Source organism: Phoenix dactylifera, chromosome 9 (genome assembly GCF_051530095.1).
Source record: "Phoenix dactylifera cultivar Ajwa chromosome 9, Ajwa_hap1_PhDact_Kaust_v1.1, whole genome shotgun sequence".
NCBI lineage: Eukaryota > Viridiplantae > Streptophyta > Magnoliopsida > Arecales > Arecaceae > Phoenix > Phoenix dactylifera.
Window position 1 is genome coordinate 28,902,855 of NC_143198.1, and position 18,897 is coordinate 28,921,751.

At 37.8% G+C, this 18,897-nt stretch overlaps 1 protein-coding gene across 4 annotated transcripts; it reads left to right on the forward strand.

The window, feature by feature from the left end:
* Window positions 1-4,085: 4,085 nt before the first annotated feature.
* Window positions 4,086-17,897, forward strand: LOC103711232 (serine/threonine protein phosphatase 2A 55 kDa regulatory subunit B beta isoform-like). Of its 4 annotated transcripts, none has more exons than XM_039131653.2 (14): window positions 4,086-4,561; window positions 8,198-8,301; window positions 8,405-8,500; window positions 8,587-8,706; window positions 9,615-9,809; window positions 10,592-10,683; window positions 11,692-11,810; window positions 12,417-12,540; window positions 12,711-12,828; window positions 15,379-15,447; window positions 15,549-15,640; window positions 15,728-15,805; window positions 17,063-17,130; window positions 17,251-17,897. In XM_039131653.2, the coding sequence occupies exons 1-14, from the start codon at window positions 4,450-4,452 to the stop codon at window positions 17,385-17,387; spliced, it is 1,524 nt and encodes a 507-aa protein (XP_038987581.2). In that variant the 5' UTR covers window positions 4,086-4,449; the 3' UTR covers window positions 17,388-17,897. The 4 variants fall into 4 exon arrangements, with proteins under 4 accessions (XP_038987581.2, XP_038987580.2, XP_038987582.2 ...); XM_039131652.2 differs by having other exon boundaries at window positions 4,093-4,561; window positions 9,615-9,812; XM_039131654.2 differs by lacking the exon at window positions 8,587-8,706 and having other exon boundaries at window positions 4,098-4,561; window positions 9,615-9,812.
* The last annotated feature ends 1,000 nt before the right edge of the window (window positions 17,898-18,897 follow it).

The following is an 18,897-nucleotide window of genomic DNA, read 5'->3' on the forward strand; positions in this document are numbered from 1 at the left end:
ACTTTTAGTTTTTGAAATTTAATAAATAAAAATAATACAGTAAGGACGCCATAGGAAAAAAAAAATATAAAAACGACTTTTTTTATTTTTTTATGCTTAATTTAAAAAAATAGAAATAATAGGATTATCACTCATGAAGTTCATCAATCTTCAATATAAAAAAATTAAAAAAAAATTACATGCATCAAAAGAGACCATATGTGAAGAAAAACTATCTACATCCTTTTTTTTTCTCGTCGAGTCTCTCCTTCTATCATCTTCTCCATCAAGTCATCTCTCTCATTCGTGAGGACTTCCTTTTCCTCTTGACTTTTTTTTTCTTCCTTTCTTTTAGAAACTGAGTATCAATTTACCTAAATGTATGAATTGGAACGTTGGATGACTATTTTACTAGATGTGTATTATTTGAAAATGCAGCTCATGAATAGCATGTTCTGAAAACTATGTATCGATTTACCTGAATATATGTATTGTATTGTTGCTAGGTAAGGTGGCAAAATATGACCCGATCCGCCAACCCGACCCGTGTTCGACCAGCCATAAACAGGTTTGGGTTTGGCCTAAACAGGTTCGGATCATAAACAGGCTGACCCGTTTAACCTGTTTATTAATTGGGTCGGATACAAGTTTAAGATATCTAACCCGTTTAACCTGTATAACACGTTTAATAACCTATTTAATATATGGGTCGGGTTGGATAAGGCCCTTATCCACAATCCACAGCCCACAAGGATCCGTTTAAAATAATCTCCCCACGGGTCATTAGGGTACCGGTGCCCTTTTTTTTTTTGTTCGATGCGTCGACCTCTCCGACCGCCGCCAAGAGGAGGAGGGCTTAGCAGTGGCGGCTCGGTGCGGCGCTGCAACGGCGGCAGCGGCGGTCGCGGCAGATCTTGAGGCGGTGGTTCGATCGGTGAAGCTCCGGCGGCGATGCGGCAAGGAGGAGGCCGCGGACGGTGCGGGGTGGCGGCTCGGGCGCAGCCCTGGCGAGGGAGGCCGATCGGGGAAGAAGATGAGTAGGAAATTTTTTTTTCTCCTTTGCAGCTTTACCCTCCCACTTCTCTCTCTCTCTCTCTCTCAGCCTCTCTCTCGTCTCTCCCTCTCTCTCTCGTCCTTTCTCCTCCCATCCCCCTGGCCAGCTAGCCCCCACCCTTTCCTTTCCTTAAACAGGTCGGGTCAGGTGACTTGTTTATTAAACAGGTCAGGTTCAGGTTGTAATTCCGAACCTGTTTATTAAACTGGTCGGATTCAGGTTGTAATTCCTGACCTGTTTAATAAACAGGTCGGGTTCAGGTTTATAATTTTCTGACCCGACTTGTATCTGACCCGGCATGTTTATGCTTGACCCGACTCGATTGCCACCCCTATTGCTAGGTGTGTATTAGAAAAACTTACAGTATGTATCAGTAAGCTGACAAATGTATATCACTTGGCCATGTAGTGTATACTAATGAGTATCATATTTTAGACTGTATAACGATTTACCTAGAGGTGTGTATTGGGATATTGGTGCTAGGTATGCACTGACTAGCCATATATTATGTACTAGTCGACATCATATTCTAAAAGCTATATATCGACTTACTTAGAGGTATGCATTGGATTGCTACTAGGTTTGTGTCAAAAAACTTTGATATCTATTAGGAAGTCGATGAGTGTGTATCACTTGATGAGAAAAAAAAGAGCATAATCTTTCTTTGCGCACGGTCTTTATTAATGCGTGATTTTTTTTATTTTTTAAGTTATAGAATTTACGAACTTCATTACTAAGAGAAATTCTATCTTTATTTGACTTCCGAGTTTTCTCTTTAAGATGGGCATAACTGGAAATGTGGCAAAAAGAGTCCAGCCCATTTGATGTATTATGGTGTGGTCGTTCACTTTAGTTCCGATTCTCATGTCCCTTTCCAGCATGCCTATATGGTCAGCAAGATGGAGTGTCTACCTAATAAATTTTTGAACCATATTTTGAGGCTCGAGGGGTAATGGAAAGCAGCCTTTGAGTGGGCCGAGCTGTGCGATGCGAAAACTATAGTGGCTGAGGCAAAGGCCAAGTTGGCCAAGGCGAGGACCAAGTCGGCTAAGGATGAGTCCAGGTCGGCAGGAGTCCGTGCTTCGATCGCGCGAACCCAAGTGGAGGTAAAGGAGGCCCAGCTGTCCCCGACCAGAAAGGCCTCAAAGCTACCGATCAAAAAGTGGCAGACCTTTTCGTGGAGCTGTCCTAAGCTAATCAGAGGGCCCGAGAGGGTGAACAACGGGCCACAAAGTTGAGCAACTAGTTGATGAGGATGGGTGTCGGGTTGAGGAGGCCGAGCGGCAGGCCAATAAGGCTAACCGACGGGTTGTCGAGGCTACCAAGTAGGCCCTTTGCACCGAAGCGAAGGTTGTGGGAGCAGTCGAAGAGTACTGTGCCTCAGATGAGTTTCGAGAGGAGGCCTTGGAGACTACAACTTATGCCCTTGGGAAGGGCTTCAAAGCATGCCAAGCTCAAGCTCACCAGCTTTTCCAGAGGATGGACTTCTCTATCCTCAATGTCGATGATGGTGTAGCTAGTGAAGGCGGTGACCTTGACGACAATGAAGGTGGGGATGCCGGCCACAATGAAAGCGCCGATGGGGGCAAGGGTGAAGAATGAAGTCTTCCACCTCGTTATTTTCGCTTGTTTTGCTTTTTGCTCGAGTGAGCCGAGCTTGATGTACCTTCTTTTTGTTTGGTCTTTGTTGGGCCAGTGTAAAAGGTTACAAATTTAATAAAAGTAAAGGATTTTTCGAGTACCTAATTTCGATTTTATATAATTTTCTTAGAAAAATAAATGCTCAACTAAATAAAAGCCATTCTGAAATATGCCACTTTTTCATAATTAAGTAAACATGAAAAACTATTTTTCAGATATTATATATCTAGACATCACCTTTCTAAAAAAATATTTTAATATTTTTTTAATGAACCAAATAAGTCCTAAAATTGCTTCTTCTTATCTTTTATAAGAATAATCATATCAAAAGATAATTCAAGACATAGCAATTTGATTCTAGTTGTAAGTTACTTGTGAACATACACGTTGGAAAAAATATATATGACGAGCGCAATTATTATAACAATGAAGTTATTGTCATTTGAGGCTCTAGTTGGAAGAGCTGTTGGCAGTAAAACTTTTAGAAGTAAAGCTTTTATAAAAAGCTATTTGCTGTTTGGTAACTACATTTTTAAAGTGACGTGGTACTTTAGCATATATTTGGTAAACAAACCGAGAAAATATTTTTGTATGACAAAATTACCATAAAGGACATTGCATAATATTATACAACAGAGCATAATAAAATATAACAAATATTAATACATAAATATATGATATAGTATAATATTACTATAATATAATATTATTATAATATAGTAATATAACATTGTATACTATAGCATAATAATATAATATAATATTAAATTATCTAACATAATATATCAATGTATTATGATATAATATAATATAATATTATTTTTATAATATAATACAATAATAAAGGTACAAAATATTATAATTATTAGCATACATTAATTTTTCATAATATAACATAATATTAAATTATTTAACATAATATATTAATGTATTATGATATAATATAATATAATATTATATTTATAGTATAATACAATAATAGGAAATAAGATTACCTTTTCTTGCACGAAAGGGAGTCCGATCCACTATTAGAGTTCGTTGTTATGGCTCTAGCAGATTTTTAGATTTATAAAAGGACAAAGTATGTAATTGTTATATTTTATTATGAATATTTTGATTAAAAAACAGCTTTCCGACAAAGTTCAAACAGCTTTTTCGGAAAGCTCCAAAATTGAGCTTCTTCCAAAAAGCTGTTTTTAGCTTTTTGAAAAAGTTAAAACTACTTTTGAAGTTTTTACCAAATACTTTTTTCATCCAAAAGTATTTTTGGAGGACTAGAAAGTGTTTTTTGGTCCCCATAAGTTCTCCCAAACGGGCCGAGCTATTTAGAGCCGTAAAGCCCTGTTCGGTTGCGTAATATGAGGGCTTTTTGGTCATTTTACGTCTCATATAACTCCTTCAGCACTCAGCAGGGGATCGATCTAAAGTTATTAAATAAAAAATTGGAGAGAAAAAACAAAAGCGAAAACAGACAGAGGACCTCGCTAGGGCGAAAGGGAGAAAGAGAGGCGAAGGGGAGTTATTTTCGTTTTTTTTTTTTTACTCCGTCGTATCAATCCCGGACGCCAATCCGTTTCGCCACCACACCCTCCCCCGGTCTCGCCCAAACCCCTCGCCATTTCTTGCCCCTCTCCGGTCTTTCTCCCATGGCGGAAACCGGAACCGACGCCCCGGCGAGCCCTCCCAGCGGCCGCGGCAGCTGATCTCCCCGCGATCGCCGCCTGGATCGTTGATGCCCGCCCGCCTCGCCGCCGATCTCGCCGGAATTCCGATCGATGAACGGGAAAGGACCCGAGGACGCCAGGGCTCCGGCGGTGCCGCCCCCCCTTGAATGGAAATTCTCCCAGGTCTTCGGCGAGCGTGCCGCGGGAGAGGAAGTACAAGAAGGTACGATTTTTTTTTTTTGCTCCTCTCCTAGATCCGCTCGATTGCTGAGACTCTGCGGCTTCCGATAGCCGCAGTCGGGTTTAGGGTTTCTTGTATCTGGCTGATATGGTTGTGACGAAACCATTCATTTTTTTTTGTTGATCTGATTAGTTATTGATAAAAGTGTGAAAGATGTCATGGAAAAAGTAATGGTATATTAGCATGTTTTTTAAAAAAAGAATGGAAGATGTCTCATGAATCTGGCTTTCTTTCCCCTTGGTACTGTTTCGTTTCCTCATTGCGAGTCCCATGAATATTTTTTTCTCTCATTGGTTGACGACAACTCACTCATAGATGTGTGGAAGCACTTCTTTGTCATTACTTTTGTTGTTTTTAGTCTTATTTATAGCTGAGAGGAATTGCCTTTTTGAGCGAATGTCACGATGTGCTTGCTGTTTTCATATGGTCGACCTGTTATGAGTTTTGGATTTAGTGATATCTTGTCTACGTTCATCAGAATGTGTTTGTTTAGCTGGGTTCCGTAGCCATTTAATACCGAACTTAGTTCATATAGAACAGAAAATTTTGTATATTGTGTTTGTCAACAGTTTAACTGGTTTTCAGATTCTAGTTCTATCTTCTATTGCATGGTGTACAGTTCGTGGGTGCAAAAAAAAAAAAAATCTTCTTCATCTTCTCTCTCTCTCTGTCTCTCTGTCTCTCTGTGAACTCTAGGATAAAGTTATAAACCTATGCAGTAGATGATGAACAACAGGAATAGATTGCAACCTTAAGAGATGCCGATAAAATATGGATGTATGAAGAAAGGAAATGTTATAGATGGGTAATCTATTTGACGTGAATCCTTTATTAAATGGTCTTAATTCCTGGTTAATGCAACTTGTAAGAGAGGGGGGCTTGCTATGAATCTTGGAGGGCACTGTGTAGAAAGAATCCCGTCTTATTTGCTAGTAGTGAAGCTCATGCCTTGAGGATTAAAGACCTCGAGTGACAGCATGAGCTCATTGTTTTGGATGTGAATTTCCATTATCTTTTCACATTTCATCAATTCTTTCTTACATTATTTGAGGTTCTTGCTTAATTCTTTGGATTTGGTTTCCCTTTAGTCATTATTGATGGAACACATGAAGGACAAACTTGAAAATTCAATTAATTCTACCTATATACTCCGAGATGCTTTTGGAACAACAATTGACATCAGCATTGAGTAAGAATTGCTTGACCATGTTTTTATTTACCAAGAAGCCCAACTTGCCCAGAACTGTGGAAATTTAATCGAATTAAAAAAGTCTTACCTGAATTTGAATTGGAAGGTTTGCTATTAACCGTCAATAACAACTGGGAGACATTGTAACCTAGATCTTAGTTATCAAATTAGAGATGGCTCAACATTGATGTTTGCCTAATGCTATTGAAAGGGTTGAGTGTTTGTCTAATGCTATTGAACGAGTCGAGCATTGCTACTGCAATCATTCCTGACCTTAGAAAATGCATCCAATGATCAGTCTTTGAACATAGATTGAGTGTTTGCTTTATCAACAAGCTACCGAATGCTTGTCTCAATCTGCAGAAGATGTCGTGCCAATCCTTGTGAGATTACAACCGTTATGACTCAACTCATTAGGACGGAAGCATCGATACCATCTCTGTCCCAGCCATCTTGTTGCATGGATCACCTTCTATAACTATCCATGACCTCCATGAGCACTACTTTCTCACATTAACAATGTCAAATCATGGTTCATGATGCATTTCTTTAAAGGTGCTTTAGTCATGAAACTGTGCACTGCATGAGAATAGTTCACATCTAACAACAGGTCTGATGGATCCCTGGGGAAGGGGGCCCCACCTATATTCTCATCTGATCTAGAGGCTGTTCATTATCCATGCATGTGGGCAACACCTATTCATCTTGCCTTATTATGCCAACAGAAATCTCTTGAATTTTTCTCTAGGGTTACAATTTTGTTCTCTTGAGTCTGATAGCTTATATATTCTTAGAGTTCAGGGTTTTGGAGGTCTCTAGGCTTAAGGCCATATTAAGTTCATGGAAGAATTTCGTGCAAATTGGGTGAGTGCTGCAGGATATCCTTGCAATTCTTGGCTGTCAGCATTTTGCCTTTCTGAAGGTATAACTAGATGAATATTGAAAGTTTAAGGTGTCTGATCACTAACTTAAAAGGAAAACTTTGATATTCATGATTATCCAACCATAATTTTTTTTATCTGTCTCAGCCTCTTTGGATGCTGAAAACCTAAACAAGGTTGAGATGATAAGATAATTCTAGATCAGTAGATGCATGCGGTAAGCAAGCTTAGGACTTGTGTTATTCATTCAATGATTCAAGTGCTTATGTTTATTTTATTTTTAAAATGTACTATCACTTTGTCCTATCTATGGAGGAGAGAGTCCATCCTTATATGGTCCAACCAAGGATTGCTATGCTGGAACTGGGGTCTGCACTGGTTGCCCGGTGATATGGGTTGGTACGCCCCTATGTCGTTTTATGTTGGGCCCATACTAACACAGTAGAGGGGGCGGAGGAGAGGGAGAACGAGAGAGAGGAAAAAAGAGAGAGAGAGGAGGATAGAGGAAGGGAGAAAGAAGGAGGCCGACGGAGGGCTGAGGAGCCACGTGAAGGGGTGGAGGAGGGGCTCCACCTCTAGTTTTTCTGTTTTCCTCCACCCCTTCGCACGGCTCTCCGGCCCTTCACCGGCCGGCCGCCACCCTCCCTCTCTTTCTTCCTCTTCCTCTCCCTCTCCCTCTCCCTCCCTCCTCTGCTCTCTCTCTCTCTCTCTCTCTCTCTCTTTTCCTCTCCTTCCTTTGCTTTCCTCCCCTCTGTTGCCAGTTTCTTATTTTAGTTGTCGGAACCGTTCTGATCCGCCACTGGTATGGTTCAGTACACCCGAACCGGATGGTTTGGGTTGATTCCGCTGACCATGGTTCTAACTCATTATTCAAGTGGTTTTGTGTTTGTCACAAGATTATTATATCAGTTATAGTTGAAACAGAAAAATGTATAGGTACCTTAATAGTGTGAATGCACCTTACAACCAATATTTCTCTCCCATTTTTAAGCACTTTTTTGTGCATTTTCTTAACTCATAGAGTCATCTATTGTTTTGTTATAACACCCTCAAAAATAATTCCAAAATCATCAAATTGGATTTTCATACATCACAATATGATTGGATCAATAGTTAAGGAAGCATCATAAAAAGTAGCACTTGTGAATGAACATCAAATTATCTATTTTCCAAGATTCGTAGTATTAATGCATGCTGCTATGTATCAATACCAAACCGAGACTTAGTAGGGGGTATTGTACAGAGTTTCGGTACACCGAACCGACCTCTATACCAAGCATATTGACACTGTACCAGGATGGTACCGGTACGGGATCCAGTACCGAGAGGCGAACCTTGCTATTTTGCGCCCCCCCACATATATGCCACTTGATGCGTGGACTATCATGGATTATTTTATGAAATCACTCAATTTGAATTCTGAGTTTATGATGTCATACTGTGTCTCATGTTGCCCAGTAGCTAGTGTGTGTGTTTCTTGGTTTCTTGGAAGGAATGTGATATTTTTTGTGTGCCTGCTGATGCTTTTAATATTGTTGTTTGTTGCAGTCGACATTATTTCAGCAATAGAATTCGATAAATCTGGGGACCATCTTGCTACTGGAGATAGAGGTGGTCGTGTAGTTTTATTTGAAAGGACAGATGTTAGAGATGTATGTTCTACAGATTATCTCTTTGCTGCCTTTTTCTGTCTGACTTGTTGTGCTTCCCCTTCTTGTGATATTATTTCACATTTTCTGTCTCTTTGATCTGTAGCATGGTTGCAGAAGGGATCTAGAGAGCCTAGACTATCCAATCAGCAGGCATCCTGAATTCCGCTATAAAACAGAATTTCAAAGCCATGAACCAGAGGTACCATCTTTTTGGAATGTTGCTGATAGAAATATGATCCTTCATGCTTGATGTGACTTGGTCTAGTTTCATGTTTGTGCAATCAGTTTGACTACCTTAAGAGCTTGGAAATAGAAGAGAAGATCAACAAGATCCGATGGTGCCAAATGGCTAATGGTGCACTGTTTCTTCTCTCCACCAATGATAAAACAATCAAATTTTGGAAGGCAGGCTTGCAGTTCCCTCTAGCATCTGTTACTTTTCTTGGAATAATATTTGCGAATCATAATTTAACATGATTGCTGGGGAATTTGTTTCCCATGTGCCCCACTGGTCTGTTTACCACTGAGCTTCTATACATATTTCTGATGACTCATGAATCCATCTTTGGATCTCACGGTGCATCACTCCAAGATTTGTCACACTGCCATCGATGCAAACCATATTTTGACTATTTGTAGTGATCAACTATCATATCATCCCTTATCTGTTATTTACATATTGTTTACTGGATTATTCTACTTAAGTATCAGAATTTACAAATCGGCAAAAGCATTATAATCTTGCGATATGTTCTAGAATCTAATGGTGTTCTTTTGTTGAAAATATATCCATGCTTTCCATCTGTTATAACTCCTATTTTTTTTTTTTTTTAATAGATTTATTGCTGAAGACATTCTTCAGATATTTTTCTAGGTTAATTGATAAATCTCAAGCATCAATTAGTTGGATTAAGTAAAACAAAACTATTCTGGACGACAATAATAATCTATATAGAGATTGCATACCGTGAAATTTTTTCTCGACAATGTCATGAATAAGGAATATTTGATGTCTCTTTTCTATAACAAATATTTTTTATCAGAATATTAATTCATGTTGAACCTTTTGATCTTTCTTAAATTACCTGAGAAAAGCCATGCCTAGCTGTCTTTATGCACATATTGTAAGGATTAGAATAGATCTGAGCTAGGAATTGCTAATTTTGAAATAGTTGCTCATGGTGCCTGCTGTTGGCTGTTTTTGGAAGTGATTTCATTTCTCTTTTTTGTGGATAGGTTTGTCTATGCTTTATGTTTGACCTTCTTACAAATATTTCCTGTTAAATTTCTGATTTTTTTTTGCACATATACAGGTGCAAGAAAAGAAGGTGAAAAGAATTTCTAAGATGAATTTGGATCCTTCTCAAGCTGCAGCAAATGGTAGCATTGCTAGCTCAAGTACTGCCAGCCCTAGAGTGTGCCTTCCAAATGGTGGATGTTCATACAATTATATGAGCAACGACTTTTCCTTTCCTCCTGGAGGATTTCCATCATTACGTTTGCCTGCGGTAGTTGTGCTCAGCCCAGCCCAGCAATTATCTACCTCATACATACATATATATACATATACATACATATATTTACATATATATATATATACATATACATACATATATTTACATATATATATATATACATATACATACATATATATATATATACATATACATACATATATATATACATATACATACATATATATATATACATATATATACATATACATACATATATATATACATATACATACATATATATACATATACATACATATATATACATATACATACATATATATACATATACATACATATATATACATATACATACATATATATACATATACATACATATATATACATATACATACATATATATACATATACATACATATATATACATATACATACATATATATACATATACATACATATATATACATATACATACATATATATACATATACATACATATATATACATATATATACATATATACATATATATATACATATACATGCATTCATTGAGAAGAGGAGAGGGGTGCATGTGCTTGCAAATGTCTGTGTCTCACGTGTGATGTATATCTTTGCATGAGTTTTTGCATTGTATTTCACAGCATTGTGTGCATTAATTATCTTATGTCATCCAATATATTCTTTTGTTGTTAACTCTTTTTCCTGATCCTCTTATGATTTATCAATGCACTTATGTTCTTTCATTTAGTTATAGTTGTTGCCATCTTTAGAAATGATCACTAAGATGTCTTGCATGCATCTATATACGAACAGGTAGCAAGCCAAGAAACAAGCCTTGTTGCTAGATGTCGAAGAATATATGCTCATGCACATGATTATCACATCAATTCAATTTCCAATAACAGGTTCATGTCACACCTTTCACCTTTCCTTGTGGTGTCATCAGTTCTTTGGTCTTGCTTTAGATGTCTTATACTTGGTTTGGAAATTTTTGGCACAAATTTCATATATTTTCCCCCTTTTCTTTGTTGGGAACAGTTGAAAGTCTTGCTGAGTTATATGTTAATTGCTCCCATATATTTAAGGGACAATTTAGGTACTTCTTAATCTGGATTGTAAGTTTTACTATTGATTAAGCTAAATGCTTAGAAATGGACAGCGGAACAAGAAAAAAATGCCCCTAGATTTTTTTTTTGAACCCTAGTATTTATCTTGAAAAACTTAAAGTAGGTTATATGCAGATTTTTTTATTTGAGAAAGGCCATAGATTTCACCACTGAGAAGTTGGTTTGGTTTGGTATGGAAGGTCTCCTGAGAGGGTAAATGACTTAGCAAGGTTATGAAAATGTGATGTAATAAGTGTTCATTTTAACATTTGGCAGTGGCTTATTTTTTGGGAAGATTGGATAGTACTGCCTATGTCAACTATGTTGCAATAACTGAGTATGGTTTTCTTACATTTCTTTTTGGATTGATTTACATTTATCTCCTTATATAGAGTCTGGATGGAACCCTTTTGTCTTTTTTTTTTCTTATGCTGAAGAAAAATAATTTACTGAACTGGACTATCATTTGTATGCAACTTTCATAATTAAATCAAGTGATCTATTGATAATTGTAAGTTATTTTCTTGCTTGTAACTTCTTGGGCCACCCGACCTGTTTCAATGGGACTTTAGTGGTAATATAAAAAACTATGGTTAAATTCTTATGGCTTATGCTTGACCTGGTATGTTATGTATGTCTTGACAGCAACATGTAACCTTCAAAAGTTTTCAGGACGATGTAGTATTTAATTTTGTGTAATTCATGATACAAACTCAAGCTTTACTTCTTTGGATATCCATGCTCTCTTATTGAAAATTTCTTATTTGATGATCACTTACGTAATTTCATTATTTTCCTATTTGCCAGCGATGGTGAGACTTTCATATCAGCAGATGATTTGCGAATAAACCTTTGGAATTTGGAAATTAGCAACCAGAGTTTTAACATTGTTGATGTGAAACCCGCAAATATGGAAGATCTAACTGGTATGAAACTATGAATATTTGGCCCGAGTAGGTGATACTTCTATCTTATAAATTTGGAGGCTGGAATTTTCAAGTTTATGCAAGCATCATAATTTTCTGAAGCTAATCAAACATATGTAAGGATGTGGACTTCTTGATAAAATTACAGATGTTGAGAATTTGATGCTAATCCATAGCTCATTTGGTTTTGATCGTAAGTGTAAAATTAGGGGTATCAATGGGCTATGCTTGGTTGATTTACCTGATTTCTGTCCAAACCTTATTCCTGAGCGACCATCTCTGAAGCTAGCCTGAGCATAGGTTTCTTATTCTAGGCTGGGCATAAATCAGGCCTGAGTTATTTTTTCCTGTCTCTTGAGTCCATGGCTGGCCCAACAGGCTTGTACTTGAGCTCGAGATGATTATTTCTTTGGTGGGCCTTCTGTCTGATTGGACTGCACCAGCCTACAAACAACACCTGATATAGCATGCCCCTTTTCTGTGATATGCATTATTTTGGTGTTCGTTTGAAATATGACTTAAGCTCAACTGATTTGTTGGGTTCCCATTATGTATTATATTAGTGATGAAAGTAAATGAAATTAACTCATTTTCTGACACTACCAGAGGTGATTACATCTGCTGAGTTTCACCCGAATCATTGCAACACATTGGCATATAGTAGCTCAAAGGGCTCAATACGACTTATTGATCTGCGTCAATCTGCTTTATGCGATAATCATTCCCAGCTGTAAGTAACCACTCATATTTTATTTTGCATTTTGCATGAAATCTTGCAACTAACTGTGCTTATGTTGAGTGGACAATGAAATTGCAATCTACTGGCCCAGTTACAAGTGTCTTTTAGACTCTTTAGCATGTCTGGTGTTGCTTTAGCTAATGGGACTTCTCCATATACAGGTTTGAGGAGGCTCCAGGTTCAAGGTCATTTTTTACTGAGATCATTGCTTCAATTTCAGATATTAAATTTGGACAAGATGGAAGGCACATCCTAAGTCGTGATTATATGACGCTTAAGGTTCATACAGTTGTATCCCTCTTGCAATTTAATTTCTTAATTATTTGCTTTTTCTTGAGGGATTAGCAATATGAATTATGCTTGCTGGCAACGTGTCATGCTTTTACATTTTAACACATTCCAGAAAATATTCTTTTGTTTTGGAAGTTGTGTGCAGTGGTTTCTAAATTTGAGCAGTAATTTTGGAGACAAGATAATTAATTAGTATTTATGGAGGAACTAAGTCAGAAATATTTTGAACATAATATTTGATAAATTTTACATCCTTTTTTAAGCACATGATGGATCATTTTAATTAATCAAGAATCCTCGAGATGTTGTGCTAAATGATATGAGTTTTTGTAGTAATAGGTGAAACTTTGCTTTTATTTGGTTTTTGTTAAGCAGTTAAGAATGCAATACTCTAAAGATGCCATTGATGCGAAGGCTTCAACATATATCAGTAAAGTGACACTTTGTTCCTTTTTTTCATAAGCTTTGTTAGCTGTTTTGGTTGCATAATTTTGAATTGGTAGTTTGAGTAATTTCTGGTTACTGCAATAGGCAAGGAAGTGGTTTAAAAATTTAATAGTCAGATGAAATGGATTCTTCACATTAAGGTAATGATCTACTACTACTGGGATCAAGAGGTTCAAATCCATTTATTTGAAGAGCTCACTACTTTCGCAACATCTGTATTTGATTATGATATTTCATGTTACTGTTCAGCATTACTGCACAAGAGAACTTGTTGCCTATTCTTTTACAGATTGTCTAATATTATTAGTGAGTTATCAATTCTTTGGCCCAAACGGCACTAGAGCATGGTAATAATGGTGTTGACAAGGTGCATAAAAGGAAGAAGTAATATAATGCAGTATAATAAGGAGCAATTTTGTGAATCAGAAGTTCAGAAATGAGAACTATATCCGTCATGCAAGCCTAAGTGCCTAAGAGGCACAACTAACTCATCTCACATGTTTATGTAATTTCACTTTTGTCCTTATGCTGTGTAAACTCCTGCAGCTTTCTTTTGGATTGCACATTCTAGATCTTTGGAAGTCACTTTAGACAGTATTCCATGATTGTGAGCAGCAATGTGACTTTTGCAGTTGACCCTTTCAGTTTTCAAGTCTATGATGACTTTCCCATTGTCTGAAAAGATCAAAGAATGGACTTTGTCAATGTTTTAAGCTGTGCACACTTCTGTTGGAGAAATGAGGTTTCTCCTTGTAATACAATCTGTGATCCTTCCTAATTTGTAGGCAAATGAGGATTCACGAGCTCCTTGTTATACAAAATTATGATATTTTCTACTTCAAGGCAATCAATAATGTAGCATTTATGGATATAAACACACTTTCTTTCTCTTGCTGCAAGGTTTAAAGTCCTAGTCCCAGTATTGATTGCAGATTGGGTTGGTACAATACTAGGGTGGTTCCATACTGATACTTGGGACATGTTGGCATCCCGGTATGTAAGGATACATCAATTCTTTTATGTTTTTCCTTTGTTTTGATTTTTTTGTTGTTGTTTAGGGCTTTTTCTTTTTTTTTTCTTTTTTTTTTTTGGGAGGGGGGCGGGGGGGCATAAATTAGGGTCAGGTGAGGTTTTTTAGTCCATTATTGGTGTTAGAAAGGGTTTGGAGGAGGACAGATCTGAGCTCTGCTAGCTGAATTTGAGCACTCTCTCCTCTTCTTTTTCTCCCTTCCCCTTTCCTCTTCCTGTTTGAATTCCAACATCAACAAAGTAAATGGGACTGGTGCCTTTTTGACTGCATTCAGGGCCCCAGGATGGTATTCAGCAGAACCAGCTGGTGCTGGTCCTTGTCCTGCTTTGTTTTGGTTGATATAGTCTTGGATGGTCTGGGTCTGAGGGATCAGGGTCTTGGGCTTCTCCCAGGACCTAGTTAATCACTGGTTCAATCTGGATGCCCAGTATGGAGAAGTACCGACAAAGCCTCGAATTCCTATTTTGCTCCATTTTGTATCATGAAAAAAGTTCATAGAAAGTAAAAGTCGAATACCCATCTCCTTGGTTGAAGTCATGCACCCATCATCCTGGGCTGAGTGAGGCTGATACTCTTTATGCACGGACTCTCGTTCATATGCACACATTTTTATGAAATCATCATACATGCTTCATGTGCGCTAGGTGATGGTAGCAAGTGGTTGAACTCTTTTTTTTTTCTTCTATCCCCTGGCTTTGGCACAATAAAAAACAAATATTGGTAAAATATATGGCACAGCTTCGCTCTAGTTCATTTATAAGCTAGTAATTCTGCCCTTTAATTGAGACACATGAAAGTTTTTCCCTTCCCTTGCTAATTTTTTAATATGAAGAATGATGATGTTATTTGTCTAGCAGTATTGCAGCTCTACCTTGATTTTGTGTAACTATTTCTGGTGTCTGTAGGATTTACATGTAGCTATTTTTGATGTCTGTTTGTAGCATTAGTCTGTTATATCTTTTGCAGTCTTTCCTATGAAGCTCATGATGTTGGTTTTTGTTTTATTTTGTTGTCTCATTTAGATTTACTTTTCTTTTTGTTTTCTTATGCGATTTTTCCAGTTATGGGACATAAACATGGACTCTGGTCCTGTTGCAACTTTTCAGGTCCATGAATATTTAAGGCCTCAGGTAATTTGTTTTTGTTACAGTTTAGCTCATGTTAATTATAGTTGGCGAGAAAGATGTAATGCACCATGTACTTTGGTTATGATGGTTCTATTTTCATACAGCTATGTGATTTATATGAAAGTGACTCCATTTTCGACAAATTTGAGTGCTGCCTAAGTGGTGATGGACTACGGGTAGCAACTGGTTCTTACAGGTGTGCGTCCTACTGGCCTGTTTGTTAGGTTGTTGCTATTTCTTTCCTTAATATTGATAGTGCTGCTACTGTTTGTGCAACAACCAGCAATCTCTTCCGTGTGTTTGGTTGCGTTGCTGGAAGCACAGAGGCAGCGACTTTGGAGGCCAGCAAAAATCCCATGAGGTATAGTTGAATTGATCATGGTAATTTTACATACTTATTACTGACAAAATGATTAGACTCAAAACCTTTTTTCTTGTGTGTGTGTTGTCGGGGGGGGGGGGGGGGGGGTTGCGGGTAGAAAAGAACTAGATGAACATTTTTGTTTTTCTTGATGTAGAATTCGCTGAAATGTCATAATATGCAGCCACTGTATCTTAGCGCATATCCAGATCTGGCCAATACATGTTTAATTTATATGGTTGAAAATACATGAAAATTTTATACTTCACATTAGAATCATATTAGCTGAAAATTTGCATGCTGTTTTTTTAATATATATGTAGCTTCAATTACAAGGATATGGACTTGGGAAAGATTTAGCCCTTTATATTAGTGAATGATGGGGAAGGGTATGCAATGTCAACCCAAATTGTTGGTTTAGTTTTGAAAGCTATGGGATTAATGTCGATAATGTACAAGTGCTGGTACCCGATGATACTATGGTGTCTGAGAATCTACAAGTTTAAAATTGTTCTTGTAATTTTGCTATTGTTTATGTGGAGCGATAACATAGCAACAGTAGTAATTGCTATGTGGCATGGATCACATCATCATGGATCGCTGTGGTTATTGATGCATTGTACAACCCTACCAAGATGAATGATGGAATTACTGGTATGATGGGTTTGGGTTTGAACAAAGTGATTGGGCGCTTCAGAGATGATAGAGTGCGAGTTGTTGGATGTGGCATTGATGTCGTCTTTAAAACACAGATATGCCAATAATAGATGCTTGGCATGTCTGTATGTCATTGACATTGATAAAAAAAGTTATAGGTTTTTTGGAAAAAAAAGGCCTTTATCCCGTTATGGTCCCAACAAACTGGGGACAGACCTAACTTTTAGCATTTTTTCACACAAAGTGGCTGCTCCTCCAGGACTTGAACATGTGCCATTTTGCTTGTCAACCCAAGCTTTTTACCATTGCACCAATTGATGACCCCTAAGTTACAAGTTTTCTGAATCATAGAAAATTTAGTTTGACATCATTAGTTTATTACAACAGAAAAAAATGCTAAAGGTTCTGAAATTTCTACTTATCAATTTCTTCTTTAGTACTGCAACTCTTTGCTGGTGGTCTACGAAACAAGTACTTGGTCAAACAGGTATTGGGTGACTGTGTATGTGACTGATAAAAAATGCAACTGATAAAAAATGCCTTACTCGGAAGGTTTGTGCCAACATATTTACTCGATCTTGCCTTTTTGTTGTTATTCAGAAGACAAGGCCAAAACCCTGCAAGGCCTGCAAGGTCTCTGAGCAGTTTGACACGTGTTGTCAGACGAGGTCAGTGTTCACCCATTAACTTTAGTAGCTCGCAACAGCCTATGCTGCATAATTGTTTGAGGTTTTCTCAGAAATCTTCTCCACTTCATAATATTTAACACATATACCAAAATGTTGCAGGAGCAGAAACCTCAGGCATTGATGCAAATGGAAACTCATATGATTTCACAACCAAGTTGCTCCATCTAGCATGGCACCCAACTGAGAATTCGATTGCCTGTGCTGCTGCAAACAGCTTGTACATGTATTATGCTTAGAGAAGGCCATGGAAAGAAATGAATTAGCAAACTATTTTTTTGAGGGGGTTGCTTCTTGTGGAAGCTATTCTCGTTTCCTGAAACCAGCAAGAACCGGGAGTAGGATGTGCCGTTGGATGGTCACACGTGTTTGAAATTGGGGCCAGCGGAGCTGTCAGAATCCATGAGGAAGTTATCTGTCTTTTGTTCCCGGGAGGGCAGCCTAGCTCTGATTTTTCTTTCCTTTTATTTTCTTTTTTATGGAGAAGATTCACGTCTTTCATTATTATGTCCAGTTAAGCCCCAAGGTGTGGTTGTAGCTCTCCTACAATCAAACCAGAGGCTGATCAAGGGTCTGTGTCTCAGATGCTATGAAGAGGCTGTTCTGCTGCCTGTCATGCAGGGGTGTCGGGGCTTGTATCTTCAGGACAAGCATTTTGAGGCTTGTGAAAGCTGTTATTATTATTATTGTTCATTTCTGTGCTAACCCTTTTTTTAAATATTGAAAGAGTTGTCAGCTCTTGTCTATCATCAGAATAACTGATAGCTGAATGCTTGGGTTTTTGCTTGGTAGGCTATGATTAACTATTTAATGTCAAATATCACTTGTACCTAAATTTGGGATTCCAGGGATGGATGGCCTCATCCTAAATATGCCTCTTGTCTTGGAGTTTCATATATTAATGACGGTTGTTTCCTGTATGGGCAGTAATAATCAGGTGTGTGTATGTTGAATGAGCTTTTTGTGATGCCCTTGATGGGCATGAAGGCTGAGATTGAGTAGGCCTTGTTAGCAGGCATGTTTGGTTCGAGACAGGCCTGCCATCATTAAAATTCTGGAGACTTGGGACCTCATAGTAACATGTCAGACTGCACGGTGATCATCAGAAAGTGTCCTTCACCTTGTTGAATTTTCCTCCAGATTATGGGTTCTGTGCAGCAAACTGGCTGGTTCTGCTGAGACGGCTCGATGAATGCAGCCAGAAATGAGTTGGCTGTTGTGCTCGGCGAGTGATCAATTGTTTATGCGCTGCGATGATGAGATCATCTTTGATTTAATGTGGCAAAGCCAAAGCGTTTTAGTAGGTCTTTTTATACATGAAACTTGATACAGGTAATGCCTGTCTCCTGCGACTAAATGTTTATCCGTGGACTGTTGCTTGTCCACTTTGATGCGTGATTGGCTCGTGAAAGGCAACTGCTTGAAACTGCTTGCCAGCCCTTTACAGCTTCTTAGCGCTATGTGGCTATTCTATTTCTGTTCTTTTTTTAATGTTTGCATGTTCTGGCAATAGATTTTTTTTTGTAAGCATTGTCAGATAATGTATGAGCTAATTTCAACTGAAATAACATTTTTAAGGTACAGCTAGAACTATTCTAGTCTAGCCTCTGACAGGGATAGCTAAAAATATCTGCGAGTAATACATCATATGTTAAAAGTATTGGTTGTGTTTACGCAGTTGTCAGCCATATGAATCGGTTAATCTAAGGGAGCATTTGATAATGGCTATGGTGGAAGTAATCAATTTGT